This window comes from Labeo rohita, chromosome 2, assembly GCF_022985175.1.
Source record: "Labeo rohita strain BAU-BD-2019 chromosome 2, IGBB_LRoh.1.0, whole genome shotgun sequence".
Taxonomy (NCBI): Eukaryota; Metazoa; Chordata; class Actinopteri; order Cypriniformes; family Cyprinidae; genus Labeo; species Labeo rohita.
Genome location: NC_066870.1, coordinates 21,944,355 through 21,968,936, shown reverse-complemented (window position 1 = coordinate 21,968,936; position 24,582 = coordinate 21,944,355). Strand labels below are relative to the sequence as shown.

Here is a 24,582-nt window from a genome sequence, read left to right as displayed (position 1 = left end):
TCTGCTCACCAAGCATGCATTTATTTGATCCAAAATACAGCAAAAGCAGTAATATTGTAAAATATTTATATTTTTCATTTAAAATAACTGCTTTGTTTTTTAAATATATTTTCAAATGTAATTTACTCCTGTGAGCTAAATTTTCAGCATCATTACTCCAGTCTTCAGTGTCACATGATCCTTCAGAATCATTCTAATATGCTGATTTGCTGTTCAAAAATTTATTATTATTATTATCAATATTTAAAACAATTGAGTATATTTTTTCAGGATTCTTTGATTAATAGAAAGATCCAAAGATCAGCATTTATATGAAATTAAAAAAAAAAAAAACTTTTGTAACATTTATTTATTTATTGTTTTGGAAAGAAATGATAGAAATTAATACATTTATTTAGCAAGGATGCTTTAAATTGATCAAAAGTCATGATAAAGACATTTATAATGTTACAAAAGATTTCTATTTCAGACAAAATGCTGTTATATTCATCAAAGAAACCTAAAAAAAATTCTACTCAGCTGTTTCAACATAATAATAATAAATGTTTCTGAGCAGCAAGAATATTTTCTGAAGGATCATGTGACTGGAGTAATGATGCTAAAAATTCATCTTAGAAATCAAAGAATAAATTACATTTTAAAATATATTAAAATAGAAAACACTTATTTTAAATAGTAAAAATATTTCAGAAATATACTGTTTTTGCTCTACTCTGAATCAAATAAATGCAGGCTTGGTGAGCAGAAAAGACCTACTGTTCGAAAACTTTTGACTTGTAGTATATTATTATTATTTGCATGTAACTATATTGTTATTTATCTTCTATATTGGATTTCTTCAATAATTAAACTCTTTTTCTCGACTGAAATGCCAGAGACACTTTAGTCACCATGCTTTAAAATTGAAATAACCCATAAAACATCACTCTACCTGTTGTAACAGCCCCACTACCGTGCAAAAGAGCTATCATTTCCATAATGTTTTCACTGCACGACGTTGCTTCATTGTTAACGCAAGCGATCTGTCGTATCTTTTGCGCTTTTCAGCGTGCACTGAGTATATATGAGCTCAAAACATCATAAGTGAAAGCAAAATTATCCAACAGATAGAGAACGCTACATGCATAGTAAAACTAGCCAGCTTCCTCTCTCGAAATCAATTCCTTTTATAGATGTAGGCAGAGCTTGTGTAGCGCTCGCACAGTAGAGACGAGCTCAACCTGCGCGTCAAACGCAACACTTCTGATTGGCCAATCCGGAAAATGTAGACACACTTCACAATGATCCGCTGAGCAGGGTGTTCTACAGCGTTTCCCTATATTTACTTTACACTGAATTGACTGGAAATTAAGGTAAGAATCATGGATTAAGATGCAATACCGTTACAATATGCAACCTGACACCTGGCGCGAAAGAATGTTTGTTTCCTTTAGCACACAGGTGAGCTGAGAGTACTTAAGACAGCCTCAGTGTAACATTTAAGAAACCAAACTAAAAGAAAGATCAGTAATAATTTAAACTCAAGTTTAAATACTTGAAGCAAATAAAAATGAACTTTTACTAAAGAAAAATTGTGTAAAAACAAGACGTTTGATCACATTTCACTTTACTTTGTCAAGGTATTCATTGTAATGGACGGTGAGTAAGTTACAGATACATGGCTTTGGCGTTTTATGTTTATGTATACGCTTGAATACACTTGTCTTATGCATTTTTGTCTGCTGCTGAGCAGAAAAAGAGTGATTTTAATGATAAAAACCGAGACTATTATGAACAAAAGCAATGGTGCGAGTTTTCAGACTTCCTCTGTGTTCAAATAGATCATGCTACTTCCTGATTTTGTTTATTCAAAACACGCATTTCAAAGCTGAGCAAGTTCCTACATTTTCACTGTCATACAGCCACAGGTTCAAATCTAGATCATTCGATGTAGATAACGATTATTTTGACAGGGCTAATAGCTGTTTTTTTAATAAATGTTCATCATTTGAACATTTAAAATGTTCGTGACAATTGCGCGGTTCATTTAAAGTATAACCGCAGGGTTCCCACTCTTAGGCCAATGAGTTTTCATAACTTTACATGACTTTTTTAGATATTCTTGATTATTTGATAAACGTTTTGATTCAAATTGATACACTAATGAATCTTGCAGACTACTTTGTGAACTGTTTTAAATTTTATTTTAATCCTTTTCAGCTCAATTTAAAATAATTTAGTGAATAGATAGTCCAATAACCATCTTTTTTATGAATGCATTTAATGTGTTGTTTGCATAAAGTACTAAAGTGTGTTCTCTCTCAAGTGAGGAACGGATAGTATATTAAACTTAATTTAAAAACTATTTCGACTAACAACTTTATAAATGTAGTTAACTGTATTTCATTATTCTTTATTTTTTTTTGTCACAAGCAAAAATAAAACATTTAAAAAGTTTTTTAATGGTCATACACAACAAAAATAGTCTAAGCTATTTAGACTGACAACTATTTATAAGTATAGTTAACTATATTTTATTATTTATTATTTTTGTGTCACATGCAAAAATAAAACTTTTAACAAGAAAGACAACAAAAATAGTCTATCATTTAAAAAAAAGCAATAGTGGACAATCTTAAAGAAATCATGAAAAGACTTTCATGATGTTTGACTCAATTCTCATTTTCCAGGCCTAGAAAAAAATATTTTTTAAATTTCCTTATATTTCCATGTTTGCATAATCACGGGAACCCTATAAAAATCCACAGCGTACTTTCTGCATGCAAGCAAATATCTTTTTTGTTTGCTTGTTTGTTGCTCATGTATGCATTCATTAGCTCATTAGCTTTACCATGTCATTGTCCTCCTCTGTGGGACTGCAGAACTGCCTGTGATGTGCAAGGCCACAGGTTTTAATTAAAGCATGAACTATAAATATTGACACAGCAGCTTTCATTAAGACCTCCAGACCAGCGGTCAGCATTAAAACACCAAGACATGTGCCGACGTTGACTCTGCAGACCACAGTAGGTTATGGTTGATTTTTGCATAAGACCTACATTACACATATCAGCGTGACTTTTTTTTTTTTTTTTTTTTTTTTTTTTTTTTTTACATGTATCAAGTGCATTTATGTACATGTATTTAAACTCACCATATATAATGTTTAATGTAAAATGTGAAGAGATCGCCAAAAATGTTCAAAATGATCGCAAAAAGTAGTATTGATGGACACAAATACATTCATAGCAGCTTTAGTATGTTTTTTTCCCAGATAGTTTGCAGCAGAAACACCGGCACAGCTCTGATCACTGTAAGATGCAGATCAATAGCATCTGCTGTGCAAACAGCTACTTTGTGACGTCTGTTGTGCTGTGAGATGTCAGCTTGCGATTGTGTTTCTGGATTTAGCGGAGCATTCCTGTGCTGCAGGGTTCGTCTAGTGGCACTTTACATGCCCTTAAGGCATGTGTGACTTATTGAAGCAGTACGCCCTTCACATGTCTCGCAAGGTTTTTAACTACATTTTGATGCAGTGTTTAAAATAAAGAGGTTTTTATACATTTTATTTGTGAGTGCATGTAGCTGTTAAACCAAAAAACCATTTGAGTTTTATTCTGTTGTTATTATTGAGTGTGTGCGTATTAAGATTGGTGACTGAACAAATGTTTAAAAACAGTGAGCTTATACTACAGTATCACGTTTTCGGTTGGAGAAGTATTGTGAAGGTGGTAACCCTTTTTAGTGTTGGTTCGACTTCCTGGTTATGGTTGTGGTAGGACACGCTCGCTTTATCAGTCTTCACAGTCAAACAAATCAACAGAAAGTTGACACCTTTTTGTGGTCAGATGCTCTTTAAAAACTCTTGTGCACATTTCTTTACAGCACTTTATAGTTTGAACGCTGCCCCAGATACATTTGTTTGCATGTCTGTCCTAAGATGCAAATTAATATCATCCGCTCCCTCAAGTCATACTGTGGTAAAGGTGCACAAAAACAAGTATTTAGACACTATCTAAGAACACACAGCGTGTGTGTTTTTCAGCAGTACATGCGCAAAAAAGTAGAGGAGAGAACAGAAACACCTGTACTGTCATGCCAGAGGAAGCATGTTCGTACAGGCCCGATAGCTGCGGCTCACGTTAGGTTTCTCGTGTTCCTGCCTGTGGCATTTTTCCATGCTGCTTAGTTTTTTTTTCTTTGGAAAAGCTATAGAGAAGTGAATCCGGCATTTCAGTAGCATGCAGAAGTTATGCTAGTGAGTGGAGGAAAGCATTTGTGAGAAAGGAAACAAGCTCATAATGGCATGTTTTGACTTTCCACTGTAAACTCTAGAGTTTATGTTTTTAAAAAGGTGGTTTGTTGTGTTCCGTTTTGTTTTTCATTGGTTTCAAGATGTAATCTAGGTCTCAGGTGTCCCCATAATGTGTCTGTGAGGTTTCAGCTCAAAATACCCCACAGATCATTTATCATATTATTTTGAAAATGCCTATTGTGAGTCGAAGCAGAAATGCACTGTTTTCATGCATGTCTCTTTAAATGCAAATGAGCTGCTGCTCCCCGCCCCCTGTTCCAGAATAGAGCAGTGCATTTACAGTGTTTAACTTAGATACTCTGCCAAAAAACATCTGTTTGGTTTTGATTATCGTCATGTCTAGTGTGCTGAAATCATGTTTTAAAGTTATATTAGTTTGAACTTCTGATATACAGTTTTCTGAGTGCAGCACGAAGCATGCGTACAGAAAGTGGCTGTCACACGGCATGTGAGTAATAAACTAAGTTCTCTTTCATGTCTTATTGCGCTTAAACTGTCAAATAGACACAAGGTTATGTCGAAAACACGCATAGGTTACATAAACAGTCGGTTATATCTGTGAACGTAAACAGCTGGAAAAATAAATCGTGTTTATATTAGATCTGTGTATTAAAACAGCAGCGTAATATACAGTACCTACACCACTGTCTACGCTGTTAATATGTCCCATACAGTATAAATAAAAACCACTCGCAGCTTTTGAATGAATAACGTCTGTAGCTCTTATTAGAAGACAGTTATTATTTGAATGCTGCTTTTAAAAACTGTAGCACAGGAGCGACCAAACTTGATCCTGGAGGGCCGGTGTCCTGTAGAGTTTAGCTCAAACTTGCCTCAACACACCTGCCTGGAAGTTTTAAGTATACCCAGTAAGACCTTGATTAGCTGGTTCAGGTGTGTTTGAGTGAGGTTGAAGCTAAACTCTGCAGGACACCGGTCCTCCAGAACCATGCTCTAGCATGAAGATGAACATGGCAAATTGTGTGCTGCTAATACAGCATTGTCCTTCGACAGCCATGGGCGGGGCCTGTAAAATGTGTGAATGGCTTGTTCTGAGACACTGCTTATGATTTATGCAGATTAAAAAAAAAGGGAGTAGGTGGATTTTTTTATCATTATAGGGTGCCAATTTATTTTTAAACAACATGTAAAAGTGAATTTTGCATAACTGGTGCCCTTTAAAGTTTACAAAAATAACTGTGTAAATATGTTTTTGTAATTCAGTTGAATTCATTTTAAACAGGCATTTTGGTTAAAAAAAAAAGTCAAGGTAGCCAAGGTTGCAAGTGAGATGCAGCAAATTTTCCCTCCTACTAGTTGCAAAGTTCTACTAGTCCTACTAGTTCTAGGAAGAAAGTAATGGTCCTTCAGCATAACTGAATAACAAGCAAATTATTTTATTTATTTATATTATGTATCTATCAATGAGCTGGTCTGAGAACAGAATATGATAAAACATTCATAAAATGATTAGAAACTGAGAGCTTAAAGTGCAAACAGCTAACACTAACATTCACATGAATTCTCAACTGCTAGCCAGTGGCATTTAGCGATGCCTTGGTGTTGTTAAAAACTAGAGGTGTCAACTTTTATTTCTGCATCTGATTCTCACCTCTAAAAAGGGGAAGGGCATGAATAAATGTTTAATTTTTCTTTTTATGAAAAAAAGCCATACTAAGCCATGGCTTAGTAGTTTTAAAAAAAATTTTGGTATAAAATTGAATTTGATAAAAAAATAACATTGACATGGTCCGTATGTCCAAAATATGGAAGCCCATTTCCACCACTGAATAAAAAATAAAAAAACTTTTTATTGCACAATTCTGACCTTTTTTCTCAGAATTGTGTGTTATAAACTCACAACTGTGAGAAATAAACTCAAAAATTGCGAGTTTGACTTTTTTCTTGTCAACGTGAGTTTGTATCTCACAATTCTGACTTTTTTTTTATTGCAATTCTCACAATTGTGAGTTATAAAGTCAGATTTTGGGGGGGGGGGTGTTCTCAGAATTGTGAGTTTATATTTCATAATTCTGACTTAAATTTTAACTTAACTAAAATTCTGACTTAAAGTCAAAACTACGAGACATAAACTCGCAAATCTGAGAAAAAAGTTCATATCTCGAGTTTATATCTTGCAATTCTGACTTTAGAACTCGCAACTGCAAGTTTATAGCATGCAATTCTGACTTCATTTCTTGGAATTGCGAGTTTACGTTTGTGAGATATAAACTCGCACTTCTGTGAGAAAAAGTCAGAATTGTGAGATAAAAAGTTGCAATTACCCTTTACTAAATTTATTTAGTGGTGGAAATTGTTTTCCATAACATAAGGTAAAAAATGAAGCAAAATAAAGGTCCTTTCTTGTTTCTAACACAAAAATAAATAAAAATCAACTTGTTGAAAAGTATCGATATGGTGTAAGAAGTTTAGGGTTGACAACTTTAAAATTTTAAGTTGTATTAAGTGACAACTTTATATTATAAATAAGTTAACTCAAAAACTTGGGAAAACGTGAACGTGAAAACATTTAGATGTGATAGCTAATTGCAACAATTTTTTATAGTTGTGGCAAAACAATTTAAATTATCATATTGTATGAACATTAAAAATGTAAGGCTTTTGAAAACTTTTAGGGTAGCATTCTGAGTTTTGACATGTTGCTTTCAAAATGTTAAATTCTAAGTATCTTAATTTTCCTTTTCTTGTAAATGTATATGTATTTTACTACTATTTTAATTTCTGCATGCTGATTGATAGCAAATTCAATTTAAGTTCAAGAATGCATTTAGAATTTACAGCACATTCTCAACTGAATTCTAAATGGTGCACAACCCTGATCTGAAGTCAGAAAGACAAGGTCCTGCTGGGTGTTATTTCAGAACATAACATCTGATGACCACCAGGAGGCAATAAAACCCTTCAGTTTCAAGTGTCTGTACACAGATACTGTAACCTTCCTGTTATGAAGTACTCATGAAACAGTATTTCTGTAGCCTTTTCAAGGTTACCCCAGCATGACACATTATATCTTGATCTAAATGTTTAAAGTGAAGAATCATGTGTAAGATCATATTAAAATTTACATTTAAAGGTCATCATGAGTCTAGTGTGTCACGTGTGATTTCCTGTGTTCATTGACACGCCTGTGTGCTTTAGGGAGAATTATGGGGAGGAGGGTGGATGTTGTGTCTGCGTTTCTTCTAGCTTGTGGGCAGACGGATTCAGTGTCTCTCACATCCATGTTTGCGCAGAGGCGGAGGAAAGACGGTTCGTGGGTGGCGTGGGGTTCATCCTTAGGTTTATGTAAAGTTCAGCTGTGATTTTAACGAAGGTTTATTAGAGATTGTGTGCAGCTGTACATTGAATTAACATCGTGTGCTCTAAAGCAATATGGGAAATCACAAAAAACAATCACCAGAAATATTGTAATAAATATTGTTTCATAGCACACATATTCTTAACCGATGTGTCATGGCTAATGTAGCAGCAGTATTTCTGATGAAGTCTGATTGTCCTGTGGTATTTATAGGGCCTAAATGAAGGGTGCAGATGTCAGAATTTCCGTCATGCGGCAGAGGAAGGAGTGACCACTCTGTCTCTCTGACTCATGCCTGACGCTTCTCTGTCCTGTCACAGCTGGCCAGCCCGCATACTTGTGTCCATGTGTGGACTTGTCTGTCTGTCCAGGACGCTCGCCTGTGTCTCTCTTTCCCTCCATATATATATATATATATATATATATATATTATAATTATATATAATACATATTTGTATTTTATTAATGCTTAATAATATATAATATTTTATTATATTATTTAACTTATATTAAATATATATTTTTATGTTATTGCTTAATGAAATGTAATATTATAATTTTTTATATTAATATAATAAAATAATATAAAAATAATATAATATATAAAATAATAATTACATTCATGATATTTATATTAAATTATTATGTATTCATTTACATTTAATCACTTACAGTTTATATGTGTGTGTGTATATATATATATAATATTAATAAATTAATAATAATAATAATAACTAGTTATTATAGTATTATATATTGTGCAAGTGTTATATAACACATAACATAATTATTAAAGTATATATAAGTAACTATTAATTGTATAATTAATAGTTCAAATTATTGTTATACATTAAATTATATATATATAATATATATAATATAATGTATAACAATGATTTGATTAAAAATAACAACATCATTTATATTATTTAACTCGTATTAAATAATATATTTTTGTATTGTTGCTTAATTAAATTTAATATTACAATTTTTAATATTGCAATAATATATATATATATATATATATATATATATATATATGTGTGTGTGTGTATAACAATGATTTATTATAAATAACAAAAAATATATATATTTTAATACAATATAAAATTTGATTATTTATTATTATTGTTATTATTATTATTATTTAATATCATATATTGTATTACATTTTTAAATTATTGCTTAATTTAATTTAATATTTATATTATTTATAAAACACTTAAAACACTTATAAAACACTTCTTGCTATTATATTAAGTAATTATATTAATAATATTAATTATATTTATGATATTTATATTAAATTAATATTTAATTGTTTACATTTTTTCACATACATATATGAATACTAATGAGTCTATTCAATTATTAGCAAGTGTTATATATAATATAACATATAACAATTAAAATATTTTAATTTTATAATTATATAAAAATTATATAAACAAATTACATAAATATTTTATATATATATATATATATATATATATATATATACATACACACACACACACACAAACTCAGCCACCCACCCACCCACTTATTTATTTTTTATATATTTTATTAAATATTTATTATATTATCATTTCTAAATTTTTCTATATTTTTAATATTTATTATCATCATAATAAGTGATGGTATACACACCCACACACTTATTTATTTTTTATTATTTAATTTTATTATTTATTTTTTTAATAAAAAGTTAGTATTACAAATCATTATTCATAATTTAATGTCATTTCAGTGTTATTAGATTTATGTATATTAAAAGTTATAATTAATTACCTAATATTATTAATATTAACAACAAATTACTTATTATATTTATATAATCAGTATGTAACTAATATATATGTAATCATACATAAATGTGTATCATTACAATTAGGGTTAGCTTGATTAATTTTAGTCATAATGGAAGGGACAGACTCTGTGTGGCCAAAGGCGTGTGTGTGCGATTATTAAGTGTGTCTGCCAGGGGCAACCTGCAGCATATCTGTCCGTGTCCTGCCATGCTGGGGTTAATGTTTACCCAGTGTGACGTGGCAGCGCTAGAATCTGGGTCAAGAGGAGCGCTTTCTGCACTCTCTGCACTGCCGCAGACCGCCTCACTGCAGAGAGGAGCCTCCCCTCTACCCACGTGACTTCCCTCCGCACACTCTGTCGTATGAAGCGGTAGTTGTGAGGAAAAGGGTGGGGTCTTTTCTTCTCTGGTTGGGTGGTAGTAGTAGTAGTGGAGGCGAAAGCACGTGGAGGCACATGCTGTCAAACGCTGGTGCACGAGTACTGCAGTGGGGAGGAAACGGCTCACTGCATTCACACCCATAATCTACAACCCCTCTCTCTCACACTTGCAGAACAACAGCACTGTTAGAAACTGAGATGATACACATTCTGATAATAGTGACTGGGATTTCAGCCGTGCTCACTGAGATCATCTGCTAATTTAAATTTAGAAGTATGATTCTTGTTTTTTTTTTTTTTTTTTATGTACTTCAAATGTCACAAATAGTCCTGTAGTCATAATAAACATTGTGCAATATATAGAATACATTTATTATCATCAAAATAAATGATGGTAATAAAAATATGGTGAGATGTAATTCAAATGTATAAATTGCATATTTATTATGTATACATTTATATGTGTGTGTGTGTGTGTGTATAAATAGTCATTTAAGTAAAGTAATTTAAGTTAATTTATAAGTTATTATATATATTATATATAAATTATATATTAAATAAAAATTATTATATTTATTATTATAAATTATATAATTTATATAATTATATAATAAACACACACATTTATGATATTTGGTAAGACACAAATTAAATAATAACTATAACATAAATAGGTTATTAACAACTATTAATTATATTAAATTATCAAGAAGACTTACATACATACATTTAATGTTATTAAATATTATTTAAAAATTATATAAACTCATATAAATTATATTTATATAAAATTATATAAACTACTATTAATAATAATAATTAATAATATATATATATATAATTATAGATGATTATAAAAATAAAATATTATTGTATATATTGTAAACATATATTTATTATGTTAACCATTTTTATATTTATATATATATATATATATAAACAAGCAAATATGAGAACACATTTCTTTACTGCTTATTATTATTAAATGTTAATTTGTAATGATTTAGTTATTTATTTGTTTATTGTTTATTTGTTAAATTAAGGTAATGAAAATATGGTGAGATGTTTATTATGTTTTGTTTTAAATACAAATATAAAATGACTTCGTCACACTTTATTTTAATTCCTTTTATTAACTAATTATAAACTATGACTTATTAATGGTTAGTAAGGTTAGTTGTTAAGTTTAGGTATTGGGTAGGATTAAAACATCTAAAATATTATCATGCAAAATAAGTCATTAATATGTGCTTTATAAGTACTAATTAACAGCCAACATGCTAGTAACATGCATGCTAGTTAATAGTGTGAATTGGTCATTAAAATAAAGGGTTACTTATATAATATTCATAACAAATTTTTATTATATTATTATTTTATATGTAATAATATATATAATTTATATTACATTTTATTTGATCATTTTTAGAAGCTTTACATCTTCATAAAAACACCCTTTTCCTGTGGTAAAATCACTGTAATATTTGACCTTGAGTGATGTTGTTTAATTGCATCTTTTGTAGAATTGGAGATGAAACAACTTTTGTAAATATTCAAGAAGGCTTATGAGGTTCGCCCCGTCAAACTGTTCCACTTATGAGTTTAAATTTGTTTGACTCTTTTCCTAGTGCCGCACTCATGATTAATTTATCCAAGTTCTTTTAAGTCCTGTCGAGTACTCCTGTGCTCCGCTCCTATTGGCTGCCGGCGCATTTTGGGTTGAAAAATATTTTTAGGCTCCATGGAAACAGCAGAACGTTCGGTCTCCCTCCTTAGCCAATAGGATTGCAGGGTGTGTATGCTGTAGTCAAATGAACAGCCTCAGTTCAGATGGTACAGTACCATCCCCCCCAATGTGAGGGGTGTAAAGCTGACAGGGGGGCTTAGGCACTTCAAGACAGCAGTGCTTATTTAGCCCCTTTAGTTGCTTAAATCCCGAATGCCATGAGAACATGAGTACGGCGAGAGATAAAGACAACAAACCCCCTCTCACACTGCAGGATGCACTGTAGGTCAGTGAGACACTGGAGCGACCCATTTACCTACTTTCAAGGCTGTGCGTTTAGAGGAGAAGCAAAGTCCTTCAAAGAAATTAAGAAAGTTTCTCTTCGGCTCCAACACGAACGTCTGACCTTGGGCTTTGAGCGTGTTTAACTCTAAGGTCTATCCTTTCCTCTTGAGGATCCTCTGCTGGTTTGTTGTTTAATCTGATGTAGGCAGTAACTCACTGCGGGAGCTGAGCTCAGAGCGGATGAATAAGAATGAGAGTGTGCTCTTTTCAGGGAACATATGATTCTTACAATGAGTTAGCCCTCAGCCCGAAGGGAGGGGACTTTGCATGTCAGTTTCGAACTATAGAAATATTTTGACTGCTAGAGGGCGACATGATCCTGCGGTAGATCCACCCATGAGTGCTGCAGTCGTACTGCATCCTCAGCAGCGTGTGTCCTTTCACCTGCAGTCAAACTGGGGTGCGTGTTCAGGAGGGTAATGCAGCAGCATTTGGGTCTCCGCTGATTTTCCGCACTGCCCCGAGCAGATGTTGCCTGTCACGCTCGTACGTGTGGCCAGATGTTGCTGTCGTGAACACAGGTGTCACACACAGTTCTTGATGCAAATTGAGTCGACCTGAATGTGTGTTGTACAGGCAAATCAAATGGTGTTTACACCTTCATTGCTATTCAAAGTGCCACCGAACCACAAATCGCATGCAAAAATCACCATTCATAAACTAGTTTGCATCACTTTTACTTTTCTGTGTGTGTGTCTTTAGGTCTCTGACAGGTCGGGATGGGGAATCTGATCAAGGTTCTCACACGTGACATTGACAACAACGCAGGGAACTTTTTCCTGGATTTTGAAAGTAAGTAAATGTACACTCACAAACTGTATTATCTGATACTGAAGGGCTGGGAGAAATATCACTTACTTACAATATTATTTACATGAATTTTGCTGATGACATAAAATGAAAACACAGTGAATATTTTTTAAAATTGTTATTAAAAATAATATTGTGATCATAATAAATGTATTATAAATAACATTAATATTACTAATTATTTATAATTACTATTATGCTAATTATTATAATTGTATTTAAGTATTTTTTTTATATTATAAATTATAATATATATATAATATTATATAATGTTATATAATATATTATAAATAACGTTTATAATGATTAATATTACTAGTTGCTGTTAACCTTTATTAATACTATAACAATAGATACATAATTAATTGTTTTTATATTATCTGATGATATAAAAAAACTGGGAATATTATAATAATATTTTTTTATTGTAAATAACATTATTAATTGAATGAATTATATAATATATGATAGAATATTATAATTGTATTCATATTTTTAATTGCTATCAACTATTGCTAATTGTTATATATATATAAATAATTAATAAATAATAATATAATCGTTATAAATAATAATTACTCTTACAGTTACTATAATAATGATCATAATAATTATAATAATCATAATATTACGATTTACTGTTAAATGTCATTACTATACCACTATATTACTGTAATAATATATAGAATTAATTAATAGTATTTATATTATTAATAATGATAATATTTATTAATAATAATTACTATTTCTATTGGAATATTTAATGTTTTCTTCTAATAGGGAAAAGTAATTGCAGTAATGTTCCTGATGATATGAAATAAAACAATGGGAATATTACAAATATTACATTTTTTATTGTAAATAATATTAATAATTAATTATATTAATTATATACTATATAATAGAATATCATAATTATATTAATATTATGAATTACTATAAACTATTACTAATTACTGTTACCAATGACTATCATCATAATATGATCATAATAATCATATATATTATAAAAAACATTAATATTATTATTTGTTTATTTTTTATTATACTAATTAATATAATATATATTTAATATTTTAGTATTTATATATATATATATATATATAGAAATAAGACAAACAATAATTCATATTGCTAATTACTGTTAACTATTATTATTATTATTATGCTATATTGCTATAACCATATATAATTAATTAATAGTATTTATATTTTTAAGATAATATTTATTAATAATAATTACTTTACTGTTGAACTATTTATTATTAATAAATTAATATAATATTTTTATTATTATTATTATTAACAACTAAATTCATTAAGCTTTTATTATTTAGAACTTTTTTTATTATATTTAACTTTTTCCATCTAATAAGCTTCAGTGGTTAAAATGGCAGTTAATTTAATAGGAAAAAAAAAAACCATATTTTCGAAAACAGGGAAAAACCAAAAATATATAATAAATATATGGGTACAAATATTTCAGCAATAACACCCCACCCCAGATCTAACCAAAGATGAAATGCAGCAGCACATCTAAGACTGAACTGATTTCTCCTCTGCAGATGCCAAGCCCACAGAAGCCGAGAGGAGAGTATGGGAGGAGGTCAATGAGGTGCTAACAGAGGCTATGAGTGTGTTACAGGACCTGCAGTCGTATAGCGGAGCAGGTGAAGCCATCAGACAGGCAAGTACATCCATGATGCACTTCAGGCTGGCCTTTATGTTACTTTGCATAACAAGCGCTCTTTATTTCTGTTTGTAAGGACTGTTTTGTGCATGTTGTCTCTCCAGGCCATACAGCATCCCAATGACGAGCATGTGCAAGAGAGCGCGTGGGCCGCTGTGGTCCCGCTGGTTGGCAAACTAAAGAAGTTTTATGAGTTCTCGCTAAAACTGGGTATGTCGTTTTTCTCTACAGCACACGTCGCTATAAATAATAACACGTATGGCTGCTTTTACCCAGAGGCTTAGGTGATAAATGAGAGGACATTTTTAATGATCTACTCTCCCACAATTCCTCAAAGGGATATATGGTCCACTGACCCACTTACTGTATACTTCAGTATTAACATCTGCTTTGCACTGTGTTTTGATTTAATTCATCAGTATAATCAAACACATTACTGTAACAGCGCACACATCAGCAGGCAATAGTAATATGAGATTATATAAGACTAGGCATTACTAAACTGTCCTTACTCTTACGTCAGTTCTCATGCTCTTACTCAAGCATTTCTCAATCAAACAAATGTAATCAGAGAGCAGAAATCACCCTACCGTCATACAGCTATTCATAACAAGTCAATATGAGTGTGTGGATTGTATGCTATAATTAAGCAGTGTCACCAAGAGCGTTTGTAATGAATATAAAGACTCATGGCTACATGGCTTTTTGCAAAACAAACAAAAAAATTGTAATATTTTTGTGAAGTTGTATTTTTCTTCTGATTCACTGGATGTTCCTAAGGAACAAGCCATAAACAGAGCAGCAGTGCGTCATAATTGGATTAGCACGCTCTTTGGGCAAGGCCGGTTTTTTTTCAGCACATCTAGCAAAAACACAGCTCTTGTCATCTCTGACCGTACACACCCCAGATTTACTGTAACTTAATGATAAATTCATTATCCTTAAAATAAATACAATTTATGGAGCATACAGAACCATTCAGAAGTTTATAGTCTCTAATATTTTTTATTTTTTGAAAGTCTTTTATGCTCACCAAGGCATTATTTCATCAAAAATACAGCAAAACAGTGTAATCTAATCAAATTTAAGATGATGTTTCTATTTTTCAACAGTTATTGCTCCAGTCTTAATTGTTCTATGATCCTTTTGAAATCATTCTAATATGCTGATTAAATAAAACACATATCATTTGTAAAATTCTACTATTATGTATTATCCAATAAAATCAAAGGATTGATACTGTGCACCACTGGGTTCTGCTAATCAGTTCTAGGGCACTATGAAATCTGTTTTATTTTTCCCTAAATTCTGCTTAGTTATTTTTTTTTTTTTTTGCCATTTTAATTTTTCTGAATTCTGTTTTCTTCTAGACTCCATGGTTAAATAAAAGTAATATGAAATTCGTTTATATTTTTTTCTAAATTTAGTTTTATTTTTACAAAATTCTGTGTTTTCCAATAATTTTCTGGATTCCATTTTCATGGTTTCATTAAATTATAATAATCAAAAGCATCTGTAGTTAAATGATTTCATAAAATAAAATCTATTATTATTATTATTATTATTGTTATTTTCAAAAATACTGTGTTGTGTATTTACATTTTCTGGTAACTATCATTTAAACTAATTTAAATTATGTTTCAATAATAATTTTACTATCAGTAGTATTACCATCATTACAATAAAGGAGAAGTTCACTTCCGGAATAAAAATTTAATAATAACTTACTCACCCCCTTGTCATCCAAGATATTCATGTCTTTCGTTTTTTAGTCATAAAGAAATTATGTTTTTTGAGGAAAACATTTCAGCATTTTTCACCATATAGTGGACTTCAATGGTGCCCCTGATTTTGAATATCCACAATGCAGTTTAAATGCAGCTTCAAATGGCTCTAAATGATCCCAGCCAAGGAAGAAGGGTTTTATCTAGTGAAACAATCTGTTAATTTCTAAAATAAAAAAAGAGAGAATTTATATATTTTTAACCTTAAATGCTCTGCAACTCAACCAAATCAGGGGCACCATTGACGTCCACTATATGGAGAAAAATCCTGAAATGTTTTCCTCAAAAACATAATTTCTTTACGACCGAAGAAAGAAAGACATGAACATCTTGGATGACAAAGGGGTGAGTACATCATTTGTAAATTTTAGTTCTGGAAGTGAACTTCTCCTTTAAGTAATATATTTCTGTCACAGTTTCTTCAAGTTAAACCAAACTTTTATTTTGACAGGTCGGTGTGTAGACCTTTAGTTTCTGTTTGTATATGATACGACGATAGGTTTTCTCAAAAGAAAAGGTAAAATGCTCATGAAGTGAGTCTCAGAACAGTTATAGAGATCATGTTTGCATGTTCATGTACTTATATACTGAAGTGGCAAAGGCTGAAAACACCATAGGCGTCACGTGCGCTTCGGTATGTGTGTAGTAAACAAAACCGCATGTCTGCGCCATTCGTTCACACAGAAACACAGAACATGCAGGATTCATATTTAAATAGTGTTTTTGTGACCTAATATTCAGAGACACTAGTGCACACCACACCACTCACATACTTTTGATTTATTCATCCAAAATTTGGCAAATGCAACATTCTGATTATACAGTAAATTCTATTTTTATGACTGGATTCTGCAGTTGCGTCCATGTTTTTCACATCACAAAAATCATAGGGCCCTACAGTTGTTTTCTTGGAAATATTTTGTCTTATATAATCTTTTATGTCTTAAAGTATCTGATCATTTTGCTCTTTGTGTTGTCTGTCTGTGCTTGTAAGTCTGTGTGTTTGAGTGATTCAGACAGAGGGTTTGATGTTGAGAAATAGGTCAGGACCTAATTAAACATGACATGGCACTTAATCACACATCAACACCAGCCAATAGCGGTGCTCTCTGGAGGAGAGGCTCTGGTGAAACATCAAAGGGTCAGACTGACCTAACATCTCTCTGTCAAACACACAGCTGTGTTCCTCTGCCAGACATCTTTTTCTCTGCTTGTTTTTGTCAAAATGTAGAGAACACAACCTAGTATTATCAATACCTCAATCCAAAAGAAAGCTTTAGCGGATCTGTTTCTTTTGTGTCTTGTGTAGAAGACGCTCTGCAGGGCCTGCTGGAGTTCCTCACCAGCTCGCGCTGCAGCCCAACTCAGCATCTGGAGCAGGAGCAGGCGCTGGCGCGGCAGTTCGCAGAGATTTTGCATTTCACGCTGCGCTTCGATGAGCTGAAGGTAACCAGGCAACCTCAGGTCACACCCGTTCTGCACATGTCTAATCCTTCTTGGAATCGTCTCTTCCTAACCCGCTGCAGAAAAAGACGAGCAAAATCAACAATTAGCTACAATGAGAGGATGTGGAGCAAAACTCCAGCATCCTGTCTTTAATCTCAGACCTCCAAAAAATGTGTAATTAACTCAGATGACCATTAAAAATCTGTAAATTATATTTATACGTGCAGTGATTATACAATATCTCTTTAAACCACATAATTTAACATTATAGTCGTGATGAAACGAAGATAGCAACAAATCTTTTCTTCTTTGTGACATACATTCAAGTGCCAAATGTAGTGCGAGGAATTGGTTCTATTAATCATTTGTTGGTTGGATGTTGGAAGATCTATGGATTTTTTTTTTTCTATGTGTTGCCTTCAAAAAATGGAGGAAGGTTAGTTTATGTGGACTAAATGATTAGAGAAGAACTGCATACATCACTAATTAGAAGTCTGTAATTTTCACCAGAACATCAAGTTGTGACATCATATTACACATTACAGTATTTATTACTCAAGGTCTTTTTTTTTCTTTAATGTAACATGCATGGATGATCATTCACAAAAGTTTGATTTATCAGTTCATGACCTCTTTAAAAAAAATGCAAACCACGAAAAATCCCCCTGAAACCGATAGCATCTACTGCATCACACATAACGCGATTACTATAGACGATGTGTATGATAGAATTTATTTGTAAGACACTGAATTAGTTCAACTTAATTAGCTCTGAAGTGATTCAGCTAATTAGTTGAACTAATGGAACACAAAGTCCAGTTGCAACCAATTAGTCAAATTAATGGAAAACTAAGTGCAGTTGCTTTCAAAGGTGCTGTAGAGAATCTGTTATTGTCTACATTATTGCACTGATGAAGTCTGTCACCAGACCCAGCGGTGGATGAAATGTCCATATGCTCTTTTGATTTTCTAGTTGCTCTCATGAATTCATACATTCCCAGTAAAATGAAAAATGCATGAATGCTGTGTTTACATGTTTCCCATTCCCATATTCAGCAGAAATCCAATTTCCAGCTGCTAGTTCTGCATTTAAATGCTCACCTGGTCTCTCTCTCTGCAGATGACCAACCCAGCCATCCAGAATGACTTCAGCTACTACAGAAGGACCCTGAGCCGCATGCGTATTATCAACCAAACAGTAAGTAAACCTGCCCCGTATGGAAATATGCCTCATTATCAGACGGCTTATGTTTTAGTAATACCCCGTTCCCCCGTGTCACAGGGGTTAATGGGAGCTCTTCTGTTCTCTAATGGTCTGGATCATTAGGTAGCGGAACAGCACAAGATCCTGACTCAGGAAAACATGAGATGTCGCGCTCATCTCATCCTTTCCATCTTTTCCCGCTATTTATTTCTTACGTCTCCCTTCCACTTTTATCTTTTAGCTGACACAGAGCTGAAGTGTGTTCGGTTGACGTCGAGTCGGTAACGCGTGCTAACGACTTCAGGCTCATTAGCGTGTGCTGTATCATCAGGGAGCGGCTCAGCAGGGGTTGGCACCGAGGATCGTTGACCTTGCCTCGCCAATTAAAAGCACTCTGTGCAAGGAATAATTACGACAACCTCTTTCATCTCATGAAGCATGAGCTCGGCTGTGGACGAGCACGTATTAGGAATTCTGAGCATGTCTGCAGTCTGTGGATTAAAGCAGGATTTACATTCAGTTTTTAGCATACTGTAATGAATGAAATGTTTCAAGTCAGCTAAAATGCATTTTCAGCGCACCAGAATGCCCAATTTCCACATCCATTTTCATGATTAACTACTTAAGTAGAGCTGACCAAGGAAAAGTGCATCTGTAACCTCCAAAAAGCCCAACGCCTGAACTGACCCCTTTAGTTTAAATCTTCAAAACTATCGATTTTTCAGATTTAGATACTGAAGAAACTCATGTGTGTTCTTTCTACAGGCAGAAGAGCATAATGAGGTTGACAACGAACTGGCCAATCGCATGTCTCTCTTCTACGCCAATGCCACACCCATGCTGAAAACATTAAGCGATGCCACAACTAAATTTGTATCAAAGGTAGGTGGATGTTAAAATCTGCTCTATTTTGATTATAACAGGCCTTGCGCAACTCAAAACCACTAGAATGAGTGTTACATAAATTGACAAAACAAGTCCAGATGCTTATGAATAACTTTAACTTAATTAGTCTAAAAAAAATAAATGATATACTTCAGCATTAGAATAATGTTTCTAGATTAGTTTAACTTTCAAAACACTGTTTTTTTCATTACAAAGCATTGTAACTAACACATTTTGCTTCCTCTGTTCGATCAGCATGCAGAACTGCCTGTAGAGAACACAACAGATTGTCTGAGTACAATGGCAAGTGTGTGTAAAGTCATGTTAGAGACACCGTAAGTTGACACATTTGTTTAATCATTGGCCTTTTGTTTCTCCTGTAACAGGATGTAACTTTGTAATTCATCCTGTGTGTGTGTGTGTGTGTGTGTGTGTGTGTTTGTATTGATCAGGGAGTACCGCACTCGTTTTGCCAGTGAGGACACAGTGTTATTCTGTCTGCGTGTGATGGTGGGGGTGATCATCTTATACGACTATGTCCATCCAGCTGGAGCGTTCGTAAAAACCTCCAAAATCGATGTATGCATTATTCTGTTGTCTGATCCTTTTAGTACAAGTTATTTTATTTAAATGTACTCCTTTAATTTAATTTTATTAATATGCTGATTAATCAATTAAATCAATTTTTTTTCATAGAATTGTATTTATTTTTTTATAGAAATTAAATATTTTTTTTTTTTTATATGTAAATAATTGGGGTTCTCAATTTGGGTCTTAAAATAAATGCAAATTATTTTAGTAGTTACTGAATTATACTATTATACTATTAATATACTATTACTATTATACTATTAATAGTTATGTGTGTGTATATATATATATATATATATATATATATATATACTATTAATTATACTATGAATGTGCTAATGTATTGAGTTCCATTTCCGCCACTGAATTAAAAAAATACTATGCTACTTTTTATCTCACGATTCTTACTTTTTTTTCTCAAAATTATGTGAGATTGCAATTGCAAGTTATATAGTCAAAACTCTAAACCTATAATAGAGAATTTTTTCTCACTTATGCAAGTTTATATCTCTCAATTGTGACTTTTTTCAGTTTATAATTCAACCCCCCAACCCCCCATTCTGACTTTATGACTTGAATGACTTCATGACTTCATGCAGTTGTGAGTTTATATCATGCAATTCTGAGGAAGAAAAGTTATAATTGTAAGTTTGTATTACGGAATAGACCGAAAAAGTCAGAATTCAGGGGGAAAAAAATCTGGATTGTGAAATATAAACTCAAAATTGCAAGGAACAAAAAATTAGAATTGTAAGATGTAAACTTGGAATTGCGAGAAAATGTCAGAATTCCGAAATATACTGTAAACTCGGAATTGCAAGAAAAATGGTCAGTATTGCAAGATGTAAACTTGGAAATTGCAAGATGTAAACTCAGAATTGCGAGAAAAAAGTCATAATTACGAGATGTAAACTCAGAATTGTGAGGAAAAAGTCAGAATTGCGAGATGTGAACTCGGAATTGCGAGAAAAAAGTCAGTATTGCGAGATTTAAATTCAGAATTGCGAGATGTAAACTCGGAATTGCAAGAAAAGAGTCAGAATTCCGAAATATACTGTAAACTTGGAATTGCAAGAATTTTTCAGAATTGCGAGAGGTAAACTCAGAATTCTGAGACAAAAAGTCAGAATTGCGAGATGTAAACTCGGAATTGCAAGAAAAAAGTCAGAATTCCAAAATATACTGTAAACTCGGAATTGCAAGAAAAATTTTCAGAATTGCAACATGTAAGCTTGGAATTGCGAAAAAAAAAGTCATAATTGTGAGATGTAAACGGAATTGTGAGATGTAATCTCGGAATTGTGAGAAAAACCTCAGAATTGCGAGAAAAAAGTCAGAATTGCGAGATGTAAACTCGGAATTATGCAAAACAAAATCAGAATTGTGAGATGTAAACTCGGAATTGCAAGAAAAAAGGCAGTATTGCGAGATGTAAACTTGGACTAGTGAGAAAAAAAACAGAATTGCGAGATGTACACTTGGAATTGCGATAAAAATGTTAGAAAAATTCCGAAATGCACTGCAAACTCAGAATTGTGAGAAAAATAGTCAGAGTTGCGAGATGTAAACTCAGAATTGCGAGGGGGAAAAAAGTCAGAATTGTGAGATATAAAATGTAACTGCCAGGAAAAAAGTCATAATTGCGAGATATGAACTCGGAATTGTTAGAAAAAAAAGTCAGAATTGAGATCTGCATATCTGTGAATTGCATATCTACCTTTTTTAAAAAATGTTATTCAGTGGTGAAAACCTATTTAAAAGCATAATTATAAATACAAATACATTGTTACTGTCACTAATTAAGTGATTAAACGAAATCTTTTTCAGTGAATTTTCTATTTGTAAACTTACTTAGGGCTGTCAATTTAACATGATAAAAGCATATTAAAAATGAATGCAATTGATCAACCAAATAAGCATTTATATCAATAATTTCTGATTGAAAGCAAGCATTTTTTAAATGATATTAAATTGATGTGCTAAATACTATAGATTACACAAATCAAACTAACGTATATAAGAATACAAAACCTGATTAAAAAAAATACAATTATATAATATTATTGTCTGTCGTTGTATGATACAGATGAAAGGATGCATTAAGGTTCTGCGATATCAGCCGCCCAACAGTGTGGAGGGGCTCCTCAATGCCCTCAGGTCTGTGAGCTTTACTAGACTCTTACAGTACAGCATATACCTTACAACATTACATCATTTTGACGTTACTCTTTTGACTCTCACAGGTACACGACAAAACATTTGAACGATGAGACTACCTCCAAGCAAATCAAAAACATGTTACAAGCTTGACCGTGTCTTCTGCCAAAAGTATTATTTCTCGAATACATTGGACGAGACGCTTCAGCAGTTTTAGTAATACAATGAGAATAGCCATGTATCATGTGGCAGCTACTGTTATCTGTTTTTACTGTTGTAGTTTTGTTTTACATCTTATTCGGATAGACTTAAAGTCATGTGTGGCCTTTTAGATTTCAAAGATGCTTTTTTGAAGCTTCGTTTATTCCCTGCCCATGTTTTCTACAGTTGACTGAGTGCCCAGGCAGGACCACAAATAATGTATTGCTTTTTTAATAACAATTTACTGTGATTTTTATTAACATTGATTCTTTTGAACTGAATAAAGCTGTTTTAACCAAAAGGACTGTGAATGGCTTCTACAGGAAGGGCTCCTTCAAAACAGGCCATTGAAATCACCATGCTCTTATTTTGTACAAAATAATTAGTTCAAAACCCACATCCTTTTACCTAAAAGAGCTCAGGATTATTCGTATCCCCTGACAATGTCTTCTCCGACACGTCATTACATAACATCCATTCATGGCTGTGTTTCCCTTCTTTTGGAGCCAGAAGTAAACAAACATGTGGTTGAAATTTAGCCCGTCATGAGTTAGATTCTCTTCAACTTTCCCCTAGAAACTAAGAAATTCCACGGTGTCCATTTAATAGTCAGATAACTCTGCTTGGTTAGTCAGGAGAATCAGATTCCCAGATCATCCAGCCCAGGAAGTGGGAGTTTGTTCTACGGAGGTATGAGTAATACATTCCCTGCACCGACACTCAAATACTGCGGAGTATTTGATCTCGGCCCCTCTGGGAACGCGCTCCATCTGCGCGGGACACCCCTCCCAGTTTGTATTACCATCCTATCTGCTCTGTGTTTGTGACCTCCGCCGTGTTTTTTTTCTCACTCGTCGGCTCGCGCGCGGTTTCCTCCTGTTTGTCTGGCTGCTCAGCGTGTGTCATCAGCGAGCGCATACTTTCCCCACTGCGGAGTGTGTGATTCTTGCCCCCGCTGTCCTTTCTCCTAGTCGGAAGCACACTGTTTTTTTAATGGCTTTCCTGATGAACTCGGACACTTTTCCCAGGAGGCTGGTGTGGGTTGTATTCTTCTCTATTCACTCTTTCCTCTCTGTGTTTTTTGAGAAGAGCAACTCCTGATGACTTCCTGCCAATAGCTCTGCGTGTGCGACCCATCATTCCAGAGCGCTACCTCACCGTATGGCCGATGTAATGCAGACCAAACACCATATGTTCAGTAGATTTCCCACTGCTGCCTAGATTCTGACTTTACAACAACTTACTAAAAACAAGCACACATAGACAAAAAGAGTATGTAAATGCTAGTTTGAGGTTAAATGCATATTTAGACGATTTGACCTTGTACTGTACTTAACCAGGGCTTGCTAACTTATTGAAGAGGCAAATGCAACCTTGGCTGACAACACAATTAGTAGTATTTTTACAATTAAATGATTCTATTAACTACAAAAAAAAAAAAAAAAAAAAAAAAACACTGAATCAGGCTTTTAATGACAACTATTTAAATGACTAGAATGAAAATATCTTGTGGACACTAGTTTTATTAATATGAGATGATTATATGAACCGTTAAAAAAGAATTAAGTATATGTACAGTAATATTAAACTAAATAAATTATTATTTTTTAATTAAAACATTATTTTTAATGTTAAATTACATTTAATAATCCAATATTTTTTTTCCAAATTTAAAATAATAGACCTGTTATATTAAAAATTAAGTATATGTACAGTAATAAAAAAAAAGAATTAAAACATTATTTTTAATAATGTTAAAAATACATTTAAGTAATCCAATATATATATTTTTTACATTGTAAAATAATAGAACTGTTACACTAAAACTTAAGTATATGTACAGTAATATAAAACATTTTTTAAAAATGAAAACATTGTTACAAAAACATTTAACATTCCATTTTAAAATGATAAAACTTATATGTGCAGTAATATAAAAC

The 24,582-nt window shown here is 32.5% G+C and overlaps 1 protein-coding gene across 1 annotated transcript; it reads left to right on the top strand.

Moving 5' to 3' along the window:
• Positions 1-1,188: 1,188 nt before the first annotated feature.
• On the top strand, positions 1,189-22,943 carry fam49ba (family with sequence similarity 49 member Ba). Its single transcript, XM_051131753.1, has 11 exons — positions 1,189-1,352; positions 12,577-12,666; positions 14,250-14,371; positions 14,479-14,584; positions 17,468-17,604; positions 18,725-18,802; positions 19,574-19,690; positions 19,949-20,028; positions 20,146-20,272; positions 22,371-22,441; positions 22,528-22,943. The coding sequence occupies exons 2-11, from the start codon at positions 12,594-12,596 to the stop codon at positions 22,592-22,594; spliced, it is 978 nt and encodes a 325-aa protein (XP_050987710.1). The 5' UTR covers positions 1,189-1,352; positions 12,577-12,593; the 3' UTR covers positions 22,595-22,943.
• Positions 22,944-24,582: the final 1,639 nt, after the last annotated feature.